This window comes from Rhinichthys klamathensis, unplaced genomic scaffold (genome assembly GCF_029890125.1).
Source record: "Rhinichthys klamathensis goyatoka isolate OS25496 unplaced genomic scaffold, OSU_Roscu_1.1 h1tg000401l_1, whole genome shotgun sequence".
Taxonomy (NCBI): Eukaryota; Metazoa; Chordata; class Actinopteri; order Cypriniformes; family Leuciscidae; genus Rhinichthys; species Rhinichthys klamathensis.
Window position 1 is genome coordinate 337,128 of NW_026606902.1, and position 25,454 is coordinate 362,581.

A 25,454-nucleotide genomic window follows, 5' to 3' on the forward strand; every position below is an offset into this window, starting at 1 on the left:
TTTCCCTGAGGCAGCAGTGGTGCAAATTCAAGCCTGACTCCCGCAGGGTCCTCATGCATTATTAAGAATGGGCTGTGTGATATCAGTAAACAGAGCTTAGAAACCATCTGCAACCACAGTCAGTCCAGAACTAGATAAGCAGTGGAAACCACCGCTACATCAATAGGCACTGATGTATTTACTAAAAATGTTTGTTGCAAAACACATACTGGGGAGAAACAGCTGAAATGCTCAAAAATAGAAAAAATAAAGGATAGCCCAGCAGCTGGTCCTCAGCAGATGGTGTGTTTAGGATATTGGTATGCTGATCAGATGTCTAATTTGGTCCATGCAGGATATTATAAATGATGTATCCTGCTTCATTTTTTTATTTTTATTCATGTGCCTAGGTAATCTTTCATCAAAAATATGATTGTCCCCTCCCCCTCGCAATAACATCTCTTCTCTGATGATGACAACCCCTCCCTTTCAGCAACCTGTCATTCACATGATTACAGCAGTTAGCAAACAAAAACCATCCAATCAGTTCCCCATAGACAAAATCAAGTCCTGCCCTACATTTTTCTCATTCAAGAAGCCGTTTCACTAGGTTATATGCCACAATAGAGGAGAAAAGATGATTGCAACATCTGTTTCATGCCGATTCTACAAGTTTTTGGTTGGTAACCACTAAGGGTGTCACGATTTCAATTTTAAATCGAAATCGATCGAAATGAATTCACAATCTCGAACTTCGAATTAAAAAATGGAATCATCGATGCTGCCACGCCCCCATGTCACGTCCGGTCGGCGTGCTGCGAGTCTATGGTCAACTTCCTCTAACTTAGCTACAGCCATTCAAAAGATAGCATGGCAACTACAGATGCAGGAGACCCATCGACAGAACTTGAACCCCCCTCCTCTTTCATTGAAGTCGCAGGTGTGGAAGTTTTATGGATTTCCAGTGAGTTATGTTCACAACGTTCGCGCTTCAAAAAAGCCACAGTTTGCAGACATTCTAAGTCTCGCGGAAGTTCCGGGAGTCTCCCGCATATTAATAGCGTAAAATCTCCCGGAATCTAGAGTGAGCGAGCAAGAGCGCGCATGCGAGACAGAAAAAACTGTGCTCCAAACCGCATTGCGCGCACGACAGAGAGGGAGAGAGTGAGAGACCTTGCGTGTGTGCCTCATGAAGCGCATGTAAGACAGAGAGCATCCTGATTGGCCGGTTTCGGCTTTAAAAAAAATAAATGTAAAAATCGAGAATCGAATCGAACCGTGACCTTAGAATCGAAAATGTAATCGAATCGAGGATTTGGAGAATCATGACACCCCTAGTAACCACTAAATTGTGGTTAGATGACATCACTATCGCCAAATGCCTTTTTTTTTTACATCGTACCATATGATTTTCTATGAATAAAGAATTAAAATGTGTCCGTTCCTCACACACAGCTGAAATAGGCCTATAGCAAACTTGGGGCCATATGAATTACTTATTATTTTCATGGTACTCCTAAGAGCAGTGTGAACATTTTTTTAATTGTCTCCTTTTGTGATCCACAGAAGATAGACAATCCTGCAAGTTTAGAATGACACAAGGGTGAGTAAAACCTTACAAAAATGCTTATTTTATGTTGAACTTTGCTGTAACTGTCTTGAAGCTTCACTTGCAATGCCATGCTGGTCAACCAAGTTTTGTAGGGAAACAAAATGGCTGTGCAGGTTCACCAACTTAACCATCACCAAATGGCCATCAACTACGATAAAATATCCTGAGAAAGCACTTGCTGGTCTGGGCAGCAGGAAAATGTGTTTACTTGATGTGTGATTCAGTGTTTGCAAGAAGGCTATGAACCCATGGTTATAAAAATCATGTCAATTTCCATCAAGTCAACACTTGATCTTATCCATAGGGAATCAACTTTGGAAAGTGGGCACCAGATGGGGCTGAAGAACAAGAGGGATTGATGACATCAACCAATGTATTACATCTTGATAAAAGATTGCAAAGACAATTATTTTCTTTTTGTTGAATTACGTGGACAATGAATAACATATTAAGACCAGGAATGTGTATTAAGAAAGTAAACAGAGCAATTTGGATTTCATGTTGTTTTCTCTTTTCAGAAGCAGACCTTTGTGAATTTACTGGCCGAGTTGAGCTCATGCAATTTGGTCTCCTCTGGCTTTAAGTCAGATTTGCAACAGTCGCTGTTCACAGTGCTTAGTGGGTGCACTTGATCTGAATGATTGTGATCCCTCCTGGGCAGTGCAGGCAGAATGTCAATGCCCCTTTAAGAAGCCTGGGACTTTCTGCCAAACGATGGATGTCTCTCTCTGGTTAAGGGGTTGGCACAGAGCAGAAAGGGCAACGCTGAAATGAGCTGGATGGTAAATGCGGGGGGCTCTTAAAAGACAACACATGGCTGGCTACATGTGGCTGATCTGGGGGTGGCCCGTACTGAAGTGGGCAGGCGGAGAATTGTAATGTGAGTTGGCCATCAGCCAGGGATGGGCAATTCTCACCTCATCAATATTCAGGACACATTACTGCAGAAAGCACGAGAGAATGAGAGAGCAAAAAAGAGAGGATGAAAGGGAAACAGAGACTGAGAGAAAAAAGGGGGGGAGGGTATTATTGCAAGTTTATTATATTAAATTATACTGTTATTATTTATATAAACTTAAATTGTAATACAATATATGAAAATTAAAATATATTATTTTCATTTGTTTAATTACATTTATTTATTTTATTTATTGTAAAAAATTAAAATTAATTAAAAAAAATTCATTCAAATATTAATTTTCTGCCACATATTTTATACTAATTGTATTATCTATATTTTATACACTATTTCACACCACATTTAATACACTTCATAAAATGCATAATTGTTTGGGGCTACTGAAACTTTTGGCAGAGAAAGTACAAATCTGAATTATTGACCAGCCGGAAAAAAAAACGCATTGCTGAGCCCTGCTACCCTTCCAACCCTACAGTAAACAGCGAGCAGAGGAGAGCGAGGGATGAGAAAGACAAAACAGAGAGAGACAGAGAGGGAATGTGTGAGGGATTCTGAGCTGAAAGGACAAGAGCGAGTAGGCGAAAAAGGAGAGAGAAACAAAGACGAAACAAGCAAGAGGAAAGAATTTGAGCAAGAAAAAGAGAGGGAGGAGGACAGAGAAAGAGAGCACTTCAGGGATGAAAGGATAATGGAACTGCAGGCAAGAGGAAAGAAAGAGTGACAGACACACACAGACAGAGCCTGCAACTGTATGATACAGCAGATTTCTAGAGGGACTTTCACTGATTTTGCCACAACAGTGCAATGGGCTGCCATCACATCTAGAGGAATAGAGAATCAATCGTGGGTATTTTCACTGCACTGAGCCCTGTCCTCTCTCATCAGATCACATGTTATTTTGCCTGAGCACACTATGGTAAATGATCCTGCAGCACGACAGATCTGAAAGGTTTCTTGAGGTCGTGTTCATCGACAAATTGTATCCATGTAGCCACTAGACCACTAGACACACACCTACAGTCCACTCACTGACCGTCTGATGACCTTCTGAGTTTGGTTAGCTCTAATCTGATAACGATGAATGATAGCTCTAAACGGACATGGCAATGGTATAAAAAAAATAGATGGGGGGGGGGGATTTTTTCAATTATTTCAAAGATTTTGCGTTCTCTCGCAAAACGTTTGTGTTTCGCCAAAAAAGCTTGATAAAGCAGCGTTTACATGACGTTTATGAGCGCTGTCTGCTTTGTGTACAGCCGTTACCAGGGAAACCGCTATTTCTGCCGCTCCTCTTTGTAAACCGCATCATTTTGTGGGGCCTTGCAAACCTGTATTAATTGGTGGTGGTTGAAGAGATTCCCCCTTCTGTGTAAAGCGCTTTGAGTGCCGAGAAAAGCGCTATATAAATGTAATGAATTATTATTATTAGATACATTCATATAAAAACACCCGTGCCACGTTTTGACATTGAAACGTGCAGTGTTCATAATTATTCAACGTCAACGATGTCAATGGCAACCACAAATAGATTTTCCAAAAGGCTGTGTTATTTATTGTGAACCAATGTATGGGAAACACTGTAAGATATTTTGGCAAAGTATTTTTGATTAAATGCAATACATTTTCTCATATGTATTCTCTCGTTATTTCATCTGACTCCATAAATGAAAAGGTTTTTTAATGATATCTGTGCATCATTAAATATAAGCGAAAGTTTGACTATTCATTTTAACTCTAATGAAATAATGTCAAAGTCAGTTAGAATAATCAAATAAATAACAATTTATTATGTCAGGTAAATGTATAATCACTTCAAAGATAATCAATACAACAAAACATCAAATGCTCTGGATTAAAGAGAAAACGAACCCGACATTAGGAAATACGTGAAGCTGAGAGTCTCTGCGACTCGGCATTCACAGGCTGATCTGAGATACAGAAAGGCCCCGAGCCCCTTGCTACATCTCATTACATAGACAGAAACTTCTTTCACATGGCTAACAATGGTAATTTCCATTCAGAGTTAACACCTTTTGAGAACAGGAGGGTTTAACCATCCCACCCTCATTTGTGTGCATGTTATCTCTAAACTCTTAAAAACCTTGTTACCTTTTGTTTTACTTATTTGGAAATGAGACATTTGTTGTAACAGTTGCACTGAGACATTTATAATAATACCAAACATGTATAAAACGCGATGATAATCATTCACATTAAACCATTTATGCCTCGTTTCCACTGAGCGGTACGGTACGGTACGTACCGTACCACTTTTTGGGTACCCTTCCGTTGTGGTACCTAGCACAGTGGTACGGTACTAAAAGGTGGAGCTAGACTCACTGCAGAACGTTGATTGGTTGACAGAGTATTGTCCCTTGCGCGTGCTACAAGGGCATTAGAAGCATACAGTTAAAATATAATACTACTGTTATTGTGTCACGAAATGTAGTTTTAAGAGTTTTTCAGGTGAGAAAGTAGTTTTTTAAAGCTCAAATCTGTGGTTTATTTATATATTTATGATAATTTGAAGATCCATTCCAAGCAATCACCGGGCGCTCGGCGCTCGTGCACCCCGCCTGGAGCAGCCTTTCCCCGGCTAGCCGTTCCGATGTTTTCCGCTGACTCTGACGTCTCTGTAGTGGTTAAACATGAGATATAATTCGCCTTGTACAGACCTAACAGGCGATCTTTGGTCTCGTGAATTTATAATTCGTTCCCTGGCCAATAGTTTTGGCAGAAGGCTAAGTGAAGTTTCATATATTTGAGCGCAGAATTTGTATATTTGACTGAATTGTTTGCTTTGTTATTAAAGCTTTACTGTATATATTTTTGTACCTTTTACTTATACTTTTATAATGGCTATTATTGATAAAAACTGAAATTCAACAAAAATAGATAGTTTTGTCATTTATTTTATTTTATTACAAGATCATCTGTAATGTTGTTTATTGCAACATTTGTACCAATGCAATATGCAATACATTGCCTGGAATATGTTCAATATTTTTAAATTGAAACGAAAAGAGGCAGGATTGTGTTTTATATTTAGTTTTGTTATAAATATAACGTTACATGCAGTGAATATAATCAATATAGGCTATGCGTTGCCTGAACCACATTTGTGTGCTTATAATGTTTAAAATGTATTTAAATTAAATCGAAAAGAAGCAGAGTGGTGTTTTATAACATATTTCGTTTTATTGTTGCCTAAAATGTACATAACCGGAGTAGCAGAGCGAGCTGAGTGTCGCTTTCAAGAACGCGCTGTTCCATTAGCAGAATTACTGGAATCGCGTCCTCGGGATCATTCTCCTGAGTCGGACTTTGCGTGGCTACTTGGTATTGAGAAACGCCTAATGCCAGCGCTTGTTTCTTGTGACAAACATCCCGAGAAGCAAGAACAATGCCGCGTTCCAGGCAACCTGTAACCCGTGTTTTTTCAACTCGTAACTGGGAGTACATCGATCTAGTACGAATTCACGGGTGGGAAGTCACGGGTTTGACTGCCGTTCCAGTGCACTTTCACGGGTATAAGGTTGGAAAAACACGGGTTACAGGTTGCCTGGAACGATGTACTCCCAGTTACGAGTTGGAAAAACACGGGTTACAGGTTGCCTAGAACGCGGCATAAGATCTGCTGTCTGTCATCCATTGTTGTTTACTATGTCGTTTTTGTTCGCGCGAAAATGACGTCGATCGCTTCTCTCCGGCAAACACCACGCCTATCAAGTGACGTTATCACTACTTTCCGGCATACACCACGCCTATCAAGTAGGGTACTGTTGGCAGTGGAAACGCGAGCCCCGATCATGGTTTAGCGACCCGACCCGAACCGTACCGTACTGAACCGTACCGTATCACTCAGTGGAAACGAGGCATTAGATTCTTGTGTGAGTTTGGGTAATCTCTGCAAGAGTGAAGAATGAGAGGGAGAAATGTAGATTAGGATGAGGGAAGCGAGACCTTCATCTCAATAGTGCACGAGGGGGAGTTCAAATGTTAATTTTCAGCAAGGTCCTTTGTCCACTCGAGGAGTGGTCGTTCATCAACCAGTTTTTCCAGTCTTACAATTTGACAGCTATTAATTATAGTTTAACCTATCCATCTTCACCGTCACACTTAGTAACACACACAACTGTGCATCACCACAGTGCAACAGTGAAAAGGACCCTCTCAAACAGTGTCGAGCCGCGCCGGGTTCCGATCGTTGTTAAAGCACCATGCACCGGTATTGCGGTATATTAAAAATTCATATCATAACATAAACACCGGTATTCAGTATGAACCGGTATACCGCCCAGCACTAGCTGTTTGCGAATTTTTGTTGGAACTATGGTTTCGGGAAACCCGACTCGTTGAATTATGCTAATAACGATGCATCTTGAGACCATAGTTGGCTAACAATACTTTTGGGAAACTCACCCCAGGTTGATACAAGAGGTGAATTTGAGGATGAAATAATCACTGGATATGCCAATATTCTATTGGAAGACCTTTTTTCACATTGGTGGTATAGTCAATATTATTCTCATAATTTAATGTGTATATATATATATATATATATATATTGGCAGCCTTTTCAAATAACTTTTAATGCTACATACTGTAGTTGGACAAGTTGTCCTCTTATGATCGGATGCTAATATGAGGCATAAACGTCGTCAACATCATCATATATTGAAGAACCCGTGACCAGTTTTCAATATGGCATGGCATTGATCCAGTGATGCGTATTAAACATGACGCAATGTAACCTGTCAGTGGTCCTGGTGAGTAAGATTGGCCGTTTTTCTGCTAAACTGACTTGACTTTTGCTCATTCAATTGGAAAAATGGCCATCTGTCAAACCCCGCACACCAGATACCAGGAGTTAGGGGAGTGTGTGTGCCTCCTCGACTTGATGACATGGCGATCCATAACCTTGTGTAACCTCATGTATGTCGGTTTCTGTAATTCTAAAAAAAGTCCCTGTCAGTAAATGTACAGCCCTTAGCAAGGGCAGAAAATGAGGCAAACGTCCTGCTGGCCTAGAGAATGTGTGAAGAAACTGCAGACGTTAACAGATCCCAGCTGATACAATAAAAGGAGAAATCAATAGAGCGGTCATCTTCAAAAACTATATTAAACAACAAACAGAAGAAAACCTGGTGAGTAAAGATATGAACATCCATAACGCTCTCAAAGACGTTTCTTGCTTCTACGGCAACCAATCCAGCAAGTCAATATGGTGAATACGCAATAAATTCATCATAATTTCCCTAGGTTGGTCCCTCAGAAGGTTCATGTACCAGCTTTTCTAGCACTAAGAATCTGGATTTTTCCTGTAATAAAGGTTAATGTCTTAATAAGAGGATTAGCCTACTATGTTCCATTTGTAGTCTCCCATTACCAGTCTATACGCTGATTTCACGCAGCCGCCATTTTGAAATCGAAAGTGAGGCTCTGGTGGGAAGAACCCCGGAAGTACAGATAGACAACAATGCCTTGGACTACCAACCAAGGGGGTAATCCATCGACCGGAAGTTGAAGCCGGCCGGGTGCCGCCATGTTGTAGCAGAACTTCACTTGCGTTAGCATTTCCATTGACTCCCATTCATTTTGGCATCACTTTGACAGCGAATAACTTTACATCTGAGGCGTTTAAAGACTCCATTTGTCCATTATTTATTTCTAAAGAAACACGACAATGTATAAAGGGCTCCATTACCTTCTATGTTACATTATGGCCCCGTAGAAACCGATTTAGTAAAAATAGGCTAACGATTGCGTCATAACCACTCGACTCTCTGTCGCGCTGTACAGAAATTACCGTACAGACAGGAGGAGAAGCTCGCAGGCAATCCGGGGGACGTCCCGTCAAGGGAGAAGCCCATAGATAATGAGTCCATAAAAGCAACGGAATACTTACTCCCGCTCACTCACGCCAAAGAACTCTTTGCTCAAGTTCGCCGTCTCTGCAAGATTAACGTTGGCAGTTTTCACGCACAGCTACTAGAAGATTCACGTCTGTCAGACAGGTTGCTCACGTCATCAAGCTTAGTTTGAGTCGGTTTGAGTCTGCGCGTCAGGAACGGAAGTGCTCAAAAATCGCTAAAAATGGGCTTCAACTGTCTCAACTGAGTTCCAATGAGATGGCTCTGTCCACTTCTTATACTGTCTATGCTACAAACCTGAAGCTGCTGCCGCGATTTATACTATTGGATGTTAATATCCAATATAGGATATGTATATAGTTCGTTTCTGCTTCTTTTTTTTACGTTCTGAATTATATATATAAAAAAAAATATTTATAAATGAATTTCACTGTATATAGTCTAAAGTATGAAAGAAATTAATAACTAATTATTTTTTTTTATTTTTAGAATAACTAATATCTACATTAAACACAACAATACGCCATCGCATTCGCGACTCTCCTATGATTAAAAGCGACACTTCCGGTTTTCTTCCCACCGGAGCCATTTCAAAATGGCGGCTGCGTGAAATCAGCGTATACACGGGTTTCTTGTATACAAACAATACCGGATGCGCGCGCATCCAGGAGGCAAAAAACCTGGATCTGTTATGCTGAGTTTTGTAAAAAGAACATTGTAATTAACGTAATTAACGTAGATTTCGCATTGTTTGGAATTTCTTGTTGACTCAATAATAAACTGCAATTTCAGAGTTGGATCTGTTTGTTTGTGTTTCATATTAATATAACATTATGTAAAACGTCCAACTGTTTACGAATCAAAATCCGGACATACTGTGATGCATGTATGAATTATCATGTTAGACTAAGTTAGTAATGTAATAGCCTCTATAGAGCCCGAATTTGCTTTTATATAAGTTAACCTTGTTTACGTTACTTTACGACCTGCAACATATCATAACTGCACACACATAACGTTACTTTACTGTAAATCAAAGATTTGACGATGGATTATGTGGGAAGCCTTAGTACCTCCCACCGTGGCGATTATATTAAATGATTGTGGATGACGAGAAGTGGCCAGCAATTGTATGGCCTGATATATCTAATTATCTAATTCAGACACCAACTGTGTATACAAGAGAAATTATTAGAGCGTACAAATCCCTTGATGCATACAGCTACGTGCTATGTGGTCATGTGCAGCTCGTCAAATACTTTGATGCTGCACCGGATTTTTGACTAGCGACAACACCACCACTTTGCTACTAGCCTAAACCCTTTCCTCCAGTACGAAGACCGCGGGTCTTTTGCCTCCTGGTTGCGTGCGCAAGCAGTGATGACGTCGCCGAGAAATCCATGTATATCCAAGCCACTAATACATTGAGGTTTTCCTTAAGGTCAACATAAAATCAAAGCTTTACCCAATATCATTTCTTTCTTAATAAACATTCCTGGTTTTATTGTGAACTGTTAATCTGGTCATGTTATTCCAAAGGAAAAACCCTTGTAATCTTTTAAAATATAATATCTTGCCTGCCCTGAAGACTTTATGGACTGACGTCCCAAAGCTCTTTTATTTTTCATATCCTCCCCTCCAACAAACTGTCATAGAGATCACTCATCACTATCAAATCAAGTCTTGCGCAAGAAAATGTTTTTCGTAGGGATGCACATAATGTTTGATTTAATTTTACAGCTTTACCGCCATCTAGTAGTCACTTAAAGGGATGCTCTACACAAAAATATGTCAGGTTTACATCAAAATAGACTGAAGACAAATGGACTATGATTGTCTAGAGTCTAGACGTTGGTGTTTATTCCTTAGACCAGTGAATGTGCTTAACTCACTATGCTGGTTTACTCTGAACGCAGCTCCATATTGGAAGGTCATTGCAGGGTCAACTAAAATACTAGCCTGTTTATCGTTCATCCCCTTTAACAGCCCAGATAGGCTCTGAGGGTTAAATTAACCAGACTGTCCTCTCCAGCTCAGCGTTTCTGTTCTGTTCACTAAATTTACGGGTCTCTCTCAGAGTGTTTCAGGCAGACCAATTACGTAAGTGCCCTGTGCGCAGTGTAATTGAAGTGCCCAGGAGATGGTTCTGGAATGCCTCTGCAACAATGCAGCAGCAAAAAAAAAAAAAACAAAGACCGAAGTTAAGTCCACTCAAATTAAACTTCTTCATGAGGGCAGCTCAGCATGAAATTGTTGACTATTTTTACAAGTTGTAGAAAAGTAAATATTGTGTTGTTGGTCTCTGCTAGCTTCCCTGTCCATACACAGTTGAGTGCCTCTCTGCCTCTGACCTAGTTGTGTCCATCTCAGCTCGCAGCGCAGATTGCAGCATCACTTCAGAAGTGTGCAGCCATCTCTCCATCTCATGTCTCCACCCTTTAGTCTGTCTCTTTCTCATTCTCTCTCTCTGTCTGTTCCCGCAGAGCTCCAGCACTGGGCAGCAGGATCAGTGAGGGTAATGGATGCATGTCTCCATGTGCCCAAGTGCGTGGCAGGTGCGGACTAATCAAGAAAATGTTTAGTATTGCCTCAAGTAATGTAGCATGCTTGCACCAGCCAGCAAGATCAAGATCTGTCCCACCCCAAAATCATGCTAATGTGTTTAAAGGGATAGTTCACCTAAAAATTTAAATTCTGTCATTAAATGTAATTTCAAACCTGTAAGAGGTTTGTTTCTTCTGTGAAACACAACAGGGGATCTGGCCATTCTTTTTAATATAATGAAAGTAAATGGGGACTGTCGAGCTACAGAATTACAAAAAAGCACCATAAACGTATTTAAAAAAGTGGTCCACACAACTCTTGAACTATATTCCATGTCTTCTTAAGTCAAATGATGGCTTTGTGTGAGGAAAATGGTTATTCACTATTCATTTTCTCTCCAGTGAACTGATATCAAGTGGGAATGGATCATTGAGTTAGTGAGAACTAGATCCGTCCGATTCTTGAACAAATCAATTGATTCACTGAATTTAAAACAATGATTTGTTCACAAATTTAATATCGCTGTCTAACGAACACACCAAGGCTATGGCACAATAAATAATGATGAATAAATAATGATAAATAATTAAAAGTTGGTATGTTCTTTAGATACACTGTAAAAAAAAATGGTGTAGAACTTACTTTGAAACAGTTTTCATTTAGATTTTGCTTGTCACAAATAATTAGTACTAAGAATAAGAAACGGCAAGTATGAAATGAAATTTTAAAGAAGACTTGTTTTTGTTTGTTTTATTTGACTTGAAAAATATTATTATTTTTACAGTGCAGACTAAGTGCAGTTTAAGTCTTGAGAAGATCTGGAATATAGTGCATGTCATGATGAGTCATGATGCTTTTTTGTGATTTTGGATCTTGATCCCTAACTCACTTTATGTAACAAAGTAGACAATATATTCTTCAAATATTTACATTTCAAGTTCCACAGAAGGCAGAAAGTCATAAAGGTTTGAAACGACATGAGTGAGTAAATTATGGGAATTAAAATTTTTGTGTGAACTATCCCTTTAAGAGAAGCATCATACAAGATTTATCAGATTCTATTTAATCTTACCAAACTGCACATAACGATATTATTAGGACTAATAAAGTCATTCTCAAAGAGAATCTAAATAACATGTATCATAAGAATGCATTAAACCTCATTTCTGCATAAACAGAGCTGTGTGATCACACTTGCTCAAACAGCAGAGATGTCCTTGATCTAACCGAAAGACAGAACCTTCCCATCTGCCATGTGGTTTCTGGACCCGCAGCCCAGACTCTCCTCAAGAGTTCAGGATCACACCTCACTGAACTGAATCTGGACATTAAATTAACTGACTGGCAGAGCAGTCAGTGTGTGTTTGTGTGTGCCGACTCTGGTCGAGTTGAAATAATGGTCATGGTGCCAGACGAAATTGCTGCCGATAACAGCATGATCCACTTAGCATAAGAAAATATTCAGTCCCCAGAAAGGACGGTTGGCATTTACGTGAACAGATGCTGGCATGAAGAGGAAAATGTCAATCTGATGATATACATCCAGCAACAAAACTATTCAACTGGCTTCAATATAGAGAATACAAGATGTATTAACTCTATGAAATCAGTTTGTGTGTGTGTGTGTGTGTGTGTGTGTGTGTGTGTGTGTGTGTGTGTGTGTGTGTGTGTGTGTGTGTGCGTGCGTGCGTGCGTGCGTGCGTGCGTGCGTGCGTGCGTGCGTGCGTGCGTGCGTGCGTGCGTGCGTGCGTGCGTGCGTGCGTGCGTGCGTGCGTGCGTGCGTGCGTGCGTGCGTGCGTGCGTGCGTGCGTGCGTGCGTGCGTGCGTGCGTGCGTGCGTGCGTGCGTGCGTGTGTGTGTGTGTTCAAGACCGCTGCACACAGGAAGTTAGTCATCTGTTGCCATGGTGGATCAGGGAGTTCAGGACTGCAGTGCACACTGCATGAGATCTGGCCTACCAGACCAGAGAGACACTGTCTCACTGTCTTCAAGCAGAAAAAAACATGTTGAATCTGGATTGTCATATGTTGTAGCCAACAATGAGCAGCTCCAGTAACTCCAGATGTGTATTGTATCCCCGGAAGTTCCTGAGATCTGATTGGGCGATAATGGCTCTTCTAATCAAATCAAAGTGGTCCCTAATGCTCACATCCCCCTTGTGGAGACCCTCTAACAAAGTAGACTATGAAACGTAGTCTATCACTACATACTCTAATTTAATTCATGTTTTTAGAGGTCAACATTTATTGACAATATTGATTAAATTACTTATTATTCTGACTTTTAATGAGTGAACTAAGGTAAATTATGATGCAGTCATTATAAGAAGCAATATTCAGAAAGATGCAAGCTTCATATATCAACATTTTTATCTTATCTTACAGGTGCACTATGTAACTTTTTTTTCTTCAAAATGTACAAAATTAAAGTCGATACACCATCAATCCAAACGTATCCAAAACGTGTTTTTGTCTTACCCTGATTCACAATGGCAAGCCTGTTATAAGAGTTTATATTTTAGACAGAGCGGGATGCTTTTTGCCCGAAATTGCATACTTGCGTCACTCCTCGTCTTACGTCTGGTCATATCTGTAAATAGAGGAAAGTTGCTCCGGCTACTGGGAGAGGCATAGGTTAGTTGTCACAACGAGCGAGAAAGGTTGACCTAAAGCAGCTACAGCTCAAACTCTTTTTTTTTTTTTTAAGCTAAAAAGAGGAGAGTCTGCTGGCAAAAAAAACAAGACTGCAGAGCTCGTAATGAAACCAGAATTAAGATCGGCTTGGCTTTTTGGAGATGGCGGGAACTGAGGGATTTTAAATGTTTGAAAAGCGACACGGAGATGCGTTTTTATTACTCAACAGGTGAGTAGGGTATTTTATTGAACAGATAAATTGCCATATGTAGTTCATTGTAAAGCATTATCTATTGTGAGAGTCATTTCATGGTTGTTGTAGCTGTGCTGTAATTTATTTTCAAGGAAGTAACATGTCTGTTAATAGGTAAAGCTACAGTAATGTCTTCAGCTAGTCAGCTTGAGATCCTTTCCATATAAACTGGTTATATCTCTTAAGAGCAGTAGTGAATGTTTTCTGAGCAGGAGGATAACCATATTCATCCGCAGTCACACAGATGCCGAAGCACAACCAAAACAATATTCTTCTGCAAAATGCATGCGATTTTGTTTTTTAACCTCTGAGTCCATCCTCCTCTGTTCTAAAATTATAAAAAGATCAACAGTGTAAAACTGAAGCGAGTAACAGGCGGTTGTACAGCAGGAGAAACACACACTTCAGTGCATGGTCTGTAAACTGACTCAGATTTACCAAATGTTCCATCTCTGTGTCTCAATAGCTGCCGTCAAAATAATACTGATGAAGATGTTTGTAGTTGTAGTCTTCAATGGCAAATTTTGCATCTGTATTTTTGTATGCAAAAGCAACTCCCTCCATCTAGACTTTTAAAAATGTACTTTTTTGTTTTTATTCTACAGACCGCAGACTGAAATCTAGGACCTGGGGAGTATTAACTACAAAGTGAGTTGACCTAGAATTTGAAAGAAGGTTTGTCAGATTTACTGGAATATTGGGTTTTCTAAATGTGTTCAAAACTGGTCAGGAGGAATTTTCTCCTCGTTTCTTTTTTCTCATCCCTTGCTGTTCCTTTTTGTTCTGTTTGTCCAACTGAAGCTAAAACAACCCGAAGATATTCTTCCAAGAATTTTTTTTTTCTTCTAAAAAAAACCCAAACATGTCTAGTAAGGTTTAGCTAATCTAGATTTGTCACGTGTTATGATATGCATAATGCACAGACAGGTATACATTCGCCGACAGAATACCAACTCCACTATAAAGCCATGGTGAAATACCACCCGCAGATGTCATTTCGTAATCTTTAAATATTAGGATATAAAAATGAAAGCGACAGTGTCGTTGGGCTAAAGACAGGCCCGGCGTGTGCAGCAGAGATGGGCGTGGGGGAGGAAGTGCTGAAGAAGATGCAGACGTGAATTTCGACCGTTACGTTCCAAACGCTACAGTAAAGCTTTTCAAAATTATAATGTTTATTTTCAAAAAAGAGAGTACTTACAATGGGCGCGGATGATGAGAGTGTGGCAGAGCAACGGCCGTGATGTGATAGAGAGAAAGGGCGCGCGAGAGAGAGAGCGCGAGCCAGAGAGAGAAAGAGAGAGAGACGGGAAGGGCGGGGGAGCAAGGTGTGTCCGCTGCCTTGAAAATCCTCATCCATCCTCATCATACAAATTATAAAAATGGAACAAAAAATATTGTTTTCATGTTTTATAATTTATTCATTGTAAACTGAAGTAAAACAAAATAGAACAGAGAAAATGTATTAAATGTTGAGATCCAGGTTTTCCATTAGCCTAGAAAAAGTATTTTTGTGTAATGTCACACTATAAAATGTTTTATTATTATTATTATTCGAAAGACTTGTATTTGCAGAGTCGCCCAGACAAAAGCCCCATGGTGTTACAAATGTAAGGTCAGCATCTAATAAGCGGTGTTCCCGTATGATTCGGGGGGTTCTTTCATAAAGATATGCGCTTTAAAATCAGTTTACATTTACAGATAAGGGATTCTTGCAGATTCTATAGAAACCCTGACAAACCATACACGTGCAACATCAGCACCATTTTCAACATGGAGCAAACTGCGAAAATCCCTTTACACCGGAGGATCAGCGACACGTCGAGTGCGTTTAACGCTTTCAGACGGATCAGGTCCGGGCGCAAAAGCAACCGATTATCGATTTGTCAATGGTTATGACCACAAAAGATCTCTAGAAAACCCTGGCACCTTTCATCCAGACTGAGTTAACACACCGGTGTAAGCCACATTATGTTCCATCAATGTCTCATACTTCTAGGGTTTTCCACACCGGCGTGCACGTGAAGCATTGCATGCGTGAATCGCCACAATGCCTCGAGGTTTCTACGATGCGACGCACGTCATTTAAAAAAGACAAATAAAGTGGAATGTAATATTCTTTAAATGAAAATAAATGATTATTGTCCATATTGTGCATCCATGAAAATAAGTTACCGGTAGATGCAAATGAATAAAGAAAGCAGTCAGATGGATGTGCACTTATCGATACAATCTCAGTGAAATGACATGTATAGTGTTTCTTTTTAAAAATCAGTCTATGAAGAAAAGCGGGCCCATAATGTCTGTCACACACCCAACAGTCGGATTTAACATCCTAAGACCAATACACTGGTTGCAGCGATAAAAACTGTGGTAAGGGTTATGGACCTACTTCATTACTTGATTAATAATGAATCGCTATTAAATACAAGTCTTTGAGTTTGTAAACCGGGTTGACTTACCTCTGTGGCACACTGAGTTATTGTCTGTCCAACTGCAGCAGTCAGCCAGCCAGTGAGCAAACCCTGACAAATCCTTCCGCGTCCTGCAAAGGGAGGATGGCGCTAGAGAGCAAGAGCGAGAATGATGTCAGTCAGGATAAACCAGAACTTGAAGCTGACATTTCGATGATATTTACACACAACCGAATGCTGTATTTTATTGTATCTTATTTGACAATGTCTGCATTCGAATCGATATTAGAACAATAATATAATAAGGGGGGGGGGGTGGTAGGCTCATCCCTTAGCAGCTCCCTGGAAGTTCCCAGACCTCAGTTGATTCATGATTAAGATTTTGTTCAAAACTTTTTAGTTAAGTTAAAGTTTGCTGATGTGATTACACTTAAATGTGGTCATAAATGCCAGACGAGGCCATTCCAAAGCTCATATTTGAGTGATCAATAAATTTGTTTGTTTGTGCTCTTGGCAGATGCTTTCATTCCATATAGTTCCCTAAATGATATATCTATGCAAGCGCCTTTGCTAAACATAAATCATGTTATATACAGTATTGTGCAAAAGTCTTAAGCACACTAGTATTTTTGTGTGGTTTTAAGCCAGTTATTTATGGCTTTTGTTGTAGTGTTTCAATAGGAAATGTCAGTTTACATTTCAAAACTTTAATTGTAATAATCCAGTGAAATTTTCATATGCACAAGGAGTCTGACAACAGCCGATGTCCTACACACAGAGATCTGATCTCACCATCACAGAGTCAATCAGTTATTACATGAAGAAACAGAAAAAAACGGAGACAGACTAAATCCAGAAGAACTGCAGCAACGTCTCCAAGACGCTTGAAGAAACTTACCTGCAAAGCTACCTTAAAAACTATGAGCAAGTGTACCGAGGACAAAAGCTGTTTTAAACGCAAAGGTCACACCAAATATTGATTTGATTTAGTTAATAGAAGTTAATTGATAAAATAAAATCTATTTATTACATTATGTTTAAAAGCATCCTCACTTTACAGCATTTTTACACAAGTGCCTAAAACCTTTCACAGTACTATTGCTTTCCAGGAAGGTTTCTTCAAGCGTCTTGAAGACGTTGCCACAGTTCTTCTGGATTTAGTCTGTCTTAGTTTTTTCTGTTTCTTCATGTAATCCCAGACAGACTCGATGATGGTGAGAACAGATCATACCAGCTGTTGTCAGACTCCATGTGCATACAAAAATCTGGATTATTACAAATAATGTTAAAATTAAAGTTTGGAAATGTAAACTGATATTTCCTACTGACACTACAGCAAAAAATATAAATTACTGACTTAAAAACTTTTCTTTTTTTTGTGAAAATAAATACTACCGTGCCTAAGACTTTTGCACATTAGTGTGTATTTAAAATGTTTGTGATTATAGACAAAAAAAGAATAACCATTTTATTTTTTGTCCTGGAATTTGTATACAACATTAGCTCTTCGGTTATTTTAACTGTGTTCTCCATTAAACGTTTTGGGTCAGTTTGACTGTGCCAGCACTTTCAGATTCTGGCTTATTCACTGCATCGTAATATTAATTCAGCAACATTTCTGTTTATAAACAGTATGTTTTATATGAACAAGTCCCATATATTTTCACAGTCTGTTCTCAAACATGCATGACACACACACACACACACATTGCACCATCTGCTCCCCCAAATTCCGCCATATTCTCCAGAGTTACATACCAAGCCAAGTCCTTTACCTGGACACCTTCACATAAACAGTCCTTGTGTCTTAAGAGATCCTCCGTTTAACCGCTGCACAACCTGCTGGTGTTTTCCCCCAAAAGACAGAAATTGCAATATCAAATGTAAATTCTCCTCCCTGCTAAGCAAGTAATCTTGATCTCTTACTTGCAAAAAACATATAGATTTTTTTAGAATATGAAAAAGAGCAATGCTGTTGATGCTGTCAGTGTCCTTGTGTTCTTCAGCTGTGTGAGATGCTCGTCTGAAAGCCAATAGAGCTCTTGGTTGAGGTTGGGCTTGGGTGGGAGTTGCTCAGCAACCAGCCGGCTTGAGAATGAGTAGGCATTTTTCGTACATTTTGAGGTGTGTCTATGAGAGAGAGACAGGCAGCTCTAATGGCCTCATAATGTTTGTTGTATTGACTTGTCTTCCTGTGTTGGATTTATTCCTCTCTTCATCTCTTTATTTCAATATGCGTTGATACATCAACCTTTAATGTTTCAAGTGATGGTTCTTTCCTACAGAAGATAAAGTCTGGGTGTCACAAACCCTTCTGGCCACTAGATGGCGTCTCAGCCCTGTCAATGTGACAGTTACGTGAACTTTCTCAGAAAGGGTTGTCACAGATTTTTGTAATTCAGTAAAAATCTGACTTTAATAACATTACTTGATTTGATATTAATGAATGCACATTGGTCTAATGAGAAATAAAATACATATTAACATTTTTATTTTTTCTAACAATGCATTTGCTAGTTTTACTTACTGTAGTCCAAAACCCCTCTTAAATTAAAACTGTAATAAAATATTGTAATATCATCCTATTTTTGTAATAGTAGCCTACATAGGCTGTCACATCCGTCTTAAATGTTGTAATTGTATGTAATTTAATGATTACAACTTTTGTTACAACATTTTTGTTGTTACATAATCATTTTGTGTTCATAATTCATCATTACTGTTCAAATTTAGTTATAAAAAAAAAAAAAAAAAAAGTTGTGATGCCCCACTATTAGATCAGTGTGTGATATTTTTCCAGGGCAATAGGCTATATTAGGAAACTGTCAATAGTTTTGTTTTGTTTTGTGTGTTCTGTTTTAAGGTGTGTCTATACCGTATAGCCGTATGGAAATGTGACAACTAGCCCTGTCTCCACTATAGCAAAACAAGAACAAGATAATAGTAAGATAACACTAGTTCAGTTGTCAGTAGTTTTTGGCTGCATCCAAAATTGCCTACTTCCCTACTATAGTAGGCAAAAAACATGTGATGACGAAAGGTAGGCCTATGTCTGAGTTCACAGAGTAGAGTAGAGTAGGCAAAAAGTACCCGGATGACCACTTCTTCCGGCGAGATTGGACACTTGGACACCTTACTATAACATTAGGCCATGGGAGGGGATTTATTTATTTATTTATTTTATTTATTTATTTATTAAATATGAGAGGGGATTTATGAATGAAGGTGAAGCGACATAACTTCACATGATATTGTTCACATGATAATGACAGCATGGCGAATGTAGTACGTCCAAATTACATTTATACACACATATGGAACATACTTTTTTTAGCAGTCGTGAATTACTTAATCAAAAATGTCAAATGGGAGCTTGACCTAGTCCACGATCTAAAGGGGAAGAGCTTAACCTAATTATTTTGTTAAAGTCGCCATGAAACGGACGTTGCGATAGTTTTTTCTGTTGTGATGTATATCTGAATGAAACGGCTTCACAAACAAGAAAAAATGTAGTGCTCACGCCAGTAAACACGTAATCAGAGAAGAGATGAGATGTTGCTGCAAGTGGGAGGGTAAGTTATTTTAATTAAAGATTATGAGGGCACATGAATAAAAAAAAAAAGGTGTGCATGGATAAATAATTTATAATAAATACTGCAATATAAAGGTTGGACCTTTTAGCTCCACCGATTAGGTACAGAAAGGGGGTGATTGGCGTCATGCTCTTTTTTTGGTGTTGTTGCCAATCTGTTTTATGAGAATAATAGGCCCTACACTATGACTATATGTTAGTTTAGAGGGCCCCAGTCAGACCAAATGAATTTAACATTGTTATTCCAACTGTGATTTTAAAGGTATCCTGGAAACAAACAGGAATTAGCAGTTTATTTCTGGCAGCAGCTGTAGGTATATTTGGCATGAAAATCTTCACAGTGATACAGAGAAGAATCCCTTCTTATACTGCTGCTTATAGATTGTGTTTTGTGTGTCTTCCCTCTCCATGTGTCAGTAACACAATGACCTGCTTTGCCTCAGTGTTTCTCAATCGGGACATAGCTGAAGCTGCTATTTATGCATCATTGTGTTGAAAAATCAAAGGAGATACTTGCGTCCCACAGCCCAACAATAAAGGAGACAAATGACAGCATCTCCGTTGCCATGACCCACAAGGACACACAGGGAAAATACAATAGCCTTTGAATGGAGAGCTGTTCTGGTCTGTAAGTTAACACTTGTCAGCTGTGGACCCACACATGATGTCCATCACTAATCCATGAGAATAAGCTGTCTGTAACATAACCACATGTGTGTACAGACAAACTGTTCTTCATTATATTCCCCTAGCCACTCTTGAAGAGACTACCTGATTCTGATCGGTCAATCGAGGCATCCAGTGGTCAGATGTTATGTCCTTATAATGGCACTACTTTCATGTGTCTCGTATCACACCTTGGACACGCTCTCTTGTTTTAAACGGACATTTGTTCATAACTTTCAGAGAACCTTTTACAAAATGTTAGCCCAAATTTTAATAACATTCCCTGTAAGCTGGGTGAGCATCTGCTGAAAACCAGTATGATCATTCTGGTAGAATCAAATACAAAGTAATACAAGTATTCCCATGAAGCTTGCTAGCAATGATAGCAGCTGAATTTTCCACATCAATAGCCTACTCCAATCTTCAGTGTCACATGATTCTTCAGAAATCATTCTAATATTCTGATTTAAAACATTTATGTATTCCCAAGAAACATTTATTATTATCAATGTTGAAAACTGAAAAATGTTGAGGTGCTTAATATTTTGGTGGAAACCGTGATAAGGATCGTAAGGAATCAAAAATTGAATAGAACAGCATTTATTTGAAATGGAATTTTTTGGTAACAATGTAAAAGTCTTTACTGTCACTTTTTATCAATACATCCTTGCTGAATAAAATCATTTCTTTAAAAAAATCTAACTGACCCCAAAGGATTAATGTATGGCTAGCAAGTTAAAGCAGTCGTTGTCATCTTAAAGCTTCCTTCTACCTGTTAAATCTAGCATTCTGTCCGCTTTAAACGAAAAGGTTACATATTTGATTGAATTATAACACCCATTTGAATAAATTATCCCATCGAGAGAGAGAGAGAGAGAGAGAGAGAGAGAGAGAGAGGTGCGTGTGAATTACCTGCGTCTGTGCGGTGTCTCTATAAAGCTGTGAGTTTAATTACTTCTAAAACCATGATGTTACCACCACCTCCTTGCTAAGTAATATAATGTATTGATTCAGTAGTGAAGCTAGTCACAGGGCAGCATTGACAACTAGTTCTGTGCTCCTGAATGTTTTTGTGTGTCTGCAGAGCGATCTCTGTGTGCGAGTGACGTGTGTGTGTGTGTGTGTGTGTGTGTGTGTGTGTGTGTGTGTGAGAGAGAGAGAGAGAGAGCGAGAGTGTGTGTGTAAGAGAGAGTGTGTGTGTGAGAGAGTGTGAGTGTGTGCTTAAATGAAAGCAGCAAATGAATAGAGAATAAACTGATTTGGAACTACCTGTGCATTAAATGGTTTCAATGCACACCTTCCAGCCAATCAGAATCGAGTATTCAGACCAGGGATGGATTATATCGCTGTACAGTCCTGTATAAAGGCCCCCCAGGTGCTCCGTAGCTTGTCTGGGCCCCCCTCTGGTCTAGTGCCCTTGGCACGTGTGCGGATAGGCCATGGTTTAATTTGATTTAATCCATCCATATCCCATCTATGATGCCACATTTATACACACCTCACTTAAAAGCATTTACCAAATTGCTTCAACCTAAAATCAAGAATCAAGAATCAAATCAAGAGGATCTAAGAAATGTGCTTTCCCAGAAACCATTACAATTTTTATAAATATAATGTGAATTTCCTCTTGTTGTTTATCCTGGCTTTGTAAATCTTTAATTTGCATTGATGCTTGTGAGAGTCAGAGTCTTTTCTCCTTCCAGCTGTTGTTGTAATCCATTTTTAAATGGAAATCTACACATTGAGAGTTCTCTGCAGCTGTCTTGAAAAGAAAGTGAAGTTTCAACAGAGGCGGTTGGGGTGAGGTCAATTTTAATTTTGATGTTTGTTTATTTTTTATACCACCTGCTAGTGAGTTTTAGACTTTGTGAGTGTGAGCACTGACACATAAAAATCAATGACATCATTTCATGTGAAAAGATCTGTTGCCTATGTTACAAGCAGTTTCAGTAACCAACAAATTTGGAAATAAATGCATTGGTTGTAAAATCACACACAAACAAATCAAAGACATAATCTCATACAGGAAAACTAGTTAAGGGCATTAGAGAGAAGAGAGCTGGGGTGAAGGACTGTTGAGAACTGCAAAGGACAGTCTCATTAGTAGGGGGGAAATGTTAGAGAAGACAATCAGATTCTTTCTCATTTCCTTTTGCAACAGTAAATGTGGATGTCATTCCATTTAAAATTCATAACCACCACTGACCTTATTGTTTTACCCAGCCATGATATGTTTAACAAATGCTGTGGGAGAAAAGGATGAAAAGACAAGATTATCATCTACCACTGGAAAGCGCAGATAGATCATAGACAAATATGGGTAAGATTTTTTTAAGTTTGTGAAAAAAGTCTCTTATGTTCATCAAGGCTGCTTTTATTTGATCACAGTAAAAATCATTAAAATATTGTGAAATATTATTACAATTTAAAATAACTGTTTTTTATTTAAATGTATTTTGTCACTTAAAATCAATACATTCTTGCTGAATGAAACTATTTACATTTTTTTTTTTTGAATGGGAGTATTATATGGTATATAATAAGCTAAGTAATTTGCAGCTTTTCAAATGGAAAAAATGATCAGACCTTCATAGTTGATACAGCCGTTTGCATCTTCCTGTCCTGCCATTAGATGTTCTACCTCTGATTCTGTCATCTTCTCACCTGCGGGCAAGACATGTGACACACTGTGGGTGCTTGTTTCTGGTGTTAATCTCAAGGTAAATATGTAAATACCAGTCAAACACAGATTTTATGCTTATGTTAGTAATTGAGCTTTTTTGTATTGTTTTGTACTTACCTAACGTTGCAAGTACCTGGCGAAGTTCAGCACCCATTACAGTGCCATTTCCTTCCTTGTCAAAGACTCGCAAGCCCTCAACAAAGTCCTCAAACGTGCCCTGATCTTTGGACTTGGACACGTGTTGGAACATAGCCAGGAAAGTCTCGAAGTCTATCAGTTTGGTGTTCATTTCTAGAGAAAATGGGTATTGCAAACACATTAAAAAAAATATTCATTTTAATTGTGCAACGTTTAGCCTACGGCCAAAGCACAGTTTATTTCTCTCACCCTCAGGTTTGGGTTTGCCAAGTACTTTGATGACCTCAGCATTTGTAGGATTCTGACCCAACGCCCTCATGACATCACCACACTGGGCGTAAGTGATCTTCATTTCACCAGTGGGTGTTCTGTCGAATAGCATGAAGGCCTCTTTAAATTCTGTGTGGATAGGATATTACGATATTGTATTGTTTATGAGGAAGAGATATGAAAAATCTATTTAGGTATATTTCATTTAGCAAATGTTTACCTTCAATCTGGTCAGCTGTAAACTCAACCTAGGGAGGGTTAAAAAAAGGATTTTAGGGAACTTTTATAAGGAACTTGATTGATTGGCATTGTGATTAATAATGGTAAAGTGGATTTTTTTCCCTCCAAACAGTATTATAAATGCAGTTTACAATGGCCAATCACAATGGAAATACAGATGTTTGTAATTCCAAAACAAAGCTTTCTGGGGCCATTCAACAAAAGTCAGCTGTTCCCCCACTCATGTAGACTAAGAATAACAAACGTCTGGGACCAGAGGGAATTACAGTGAAACCCCATCCGTTTTGTCCACCGGACAGAGAGACAAGAGAACAGGAATGCTAAGCTGTAATATGGAAGACACCAGCTTGGAAGGCCGTATGACCACATGGAGGCTCTTTCATTCTGACCTCAGACAAGCTTCCACTCTCCATAGTCAGACCCATCTCTGACCATCAGGTTAGTTAAAGTTGCATATGTGGTCTCTGATCAGTTTGAATAATGTCTTCACACAGGCACTTAGCTGAGACGTTTGTCTGAAACATTTGAACCTTATTCATTGATTTGAGCCATGATATTGTTTAGGACACATAATGTATATAACAAGGTTAGACCAATCAATATCTGAAGGTTTTTAACTCAATAAGACATCAATGTGGGAATGTTTTATAACACACAAGATCAAAACTGTCACCTAAATGTTATTTTTTTGTGTGTGTGAAAGGAAGAAATAAGCTCTGTGTCCTTAATTGTCTTTCAGGTCTACCTCCTCACGATATTTGGGAAGAAGTTACTTCAGGTTTTTCCAATGTTTCTCATGATGTTCTAACACTGAGCTGTTAGTAAAATTGCAATACAGACAAAGCCGTAAGTGTACGTACCTTGATGCTTTTTGGGTCAAACTGAGGCTCCTTGGGTTTCTCTGGTTCAGGAGGGGGTACTGGCTTTGCTGCCTCCTTCTTCGGTTCAGCTTTTTTAGGAGCCATTCTTCCACCAAGATGAAGAGCAGGAGGGTGTGATGGGAAACAGGAACGAGAAGATTTATACCCTCCTCAATGCTCCTCGACTGCATCAAGAGGGTTGGTCCATCCCATCATCATCATCCTCCAAACAAGGACAGGAAAGCTTAAGTGTTCACAAGCCAAACCCCTGAGACAGATGCATGGTATTAGCATGTTAACATTGATGAGAACCAGTAAACAGTTTATAGCTCATAATCATGTTCTCAAACTTTTCAGCTAGAGATTTAGGCACTGTTTTTTAAACCCAAATTAAAAATTAAACCCAAATCCGGACAAGAAAAAATGTTGTGAGGTACTTGATTTACTTGAATATTGCTGTGATGTCATGTGAGTGATAAAATTGATAATGGAGTGATATAAACCTAAAATGGATCTTCTATGATATTGTTTGCGAAAATCTCATTTTGTAACCTTTATTTTTAAGAGGGTAGTAAGATCTTGTTTGTCTATGTCGTGAAACTGGCCGGTCCTGCAACTTTCATAAAGCTGTTGGCTCACAATTGAGGAGATGATGGAGGAAATTTCAGAGACCGCATTCCCATGGACAAATTTGGACACTTCTGGAAACTTGTCTCATTTACATTTGTATGTATGTTTTACCCGTCTACCATTGTTTAGCCAAACAGATTGTCCCGTCC

At 39.0% G+C, this 25,454-nt stretch overlaps 2 protein-coding genes and 1 long non-coding RNA gene across 11 annotated transcripts in view; 1 reads left to right on the plus strand and 2 right to left on the minus strand.

Annotated features, from left to right (window-relative positions):
* Positions 1–18,251, minus strand: part of maptb (microtubule-associated protein tau b) — a 40,844-nt gene extending 22,593 nt beyond the window's left edge. For 2 of the 9 annotated variants that reach the window (XM_056234595.1, XM_056234592.1), the window contains exons 1-2: positions 17,985–18,246; positions 16,275–16,376 (exon numbers count right to left, since the gene is read on the minus strand). The gene's annotated coding sequence lies outside the window, so the exon portion shown is untranslated. Of the gene's footprint in view, positions 1–15,013; positions 15,116–16,274; positions 16,377–17,984 lie in introns of those variants that run through there. The other 7 variants (XM_056234600.1, XM_056234599.1, XM_056234593.1 and 4 more) reach the window with 6 other exon arrangements.
* Positions 18,252–22,688: 4,437 nt separating this feature from the next.
* On the minus strand, positions 22,689–24,831 carry myl4 (myosin, light chain 4, alkali; atrial, embryonic). Its single transcript, XM_056234602.1, has 6 exons — positions 24,676–24,831; positions 23,796–23,823; positions 23,555–23,704; positions 23,285–23,458; positions 23,071–23,148; positions 22,689–22,728 (listed from the first exon to the last, which is right to left on the minus strand). The coding sequence occupies exons 1-6, from the start codon at positions 24,778–24,780 to the stop codon at positions 22,700–22,702; spliced, it is 564 nt and encodes a 187-aa protein (XP_056090577.1). The 5' UTR covers positions 24,781–24,831; the 3' UTR covers positions 22,689–22,699.
* On the plus strand, positions 23,053–24,205 carry LOC130070271 (uncharacterized). The gene is made up of 3 exons (XR_008803863.1): positions 23,053–23,204; positions 23,350–23,642; positions 24,115–24,205. It is a non-coding gene; the product is annotated as an uncharacterized LOC130070271 (long non-coding RNA).
* Positions 24,832–25,454: the final 623 nt, after the last annotated feature.

What these genes read in the sequence shown, in the direction of transcription:
- myl4 (XM_056234602.1), bottom strand. Translation starts at nt 24,780, where the DNA reads ATGGCTCCTAAAAAAGCTGAACCGAAGAAGGAGGCAGCAAAGCCAGTA. An exon ending in TACAGCTGACCAGATTGAAG is followed by an intron (nt 23,705 to 23,795) that starts GTAAACATTTGC and finishes CTATCCACACAG; the next exon opens with AATTTAAAGAGGCCTTCATG. An exon ending in CCAGGTACTTGCAACGTTAG is followed by an intron (nt 23,149 to 23,284) that starts GTAAGTACAAAA and finishes TCTTGCCCGCAG; the next exon opens with GTGAGAAGATGACAGAATCA.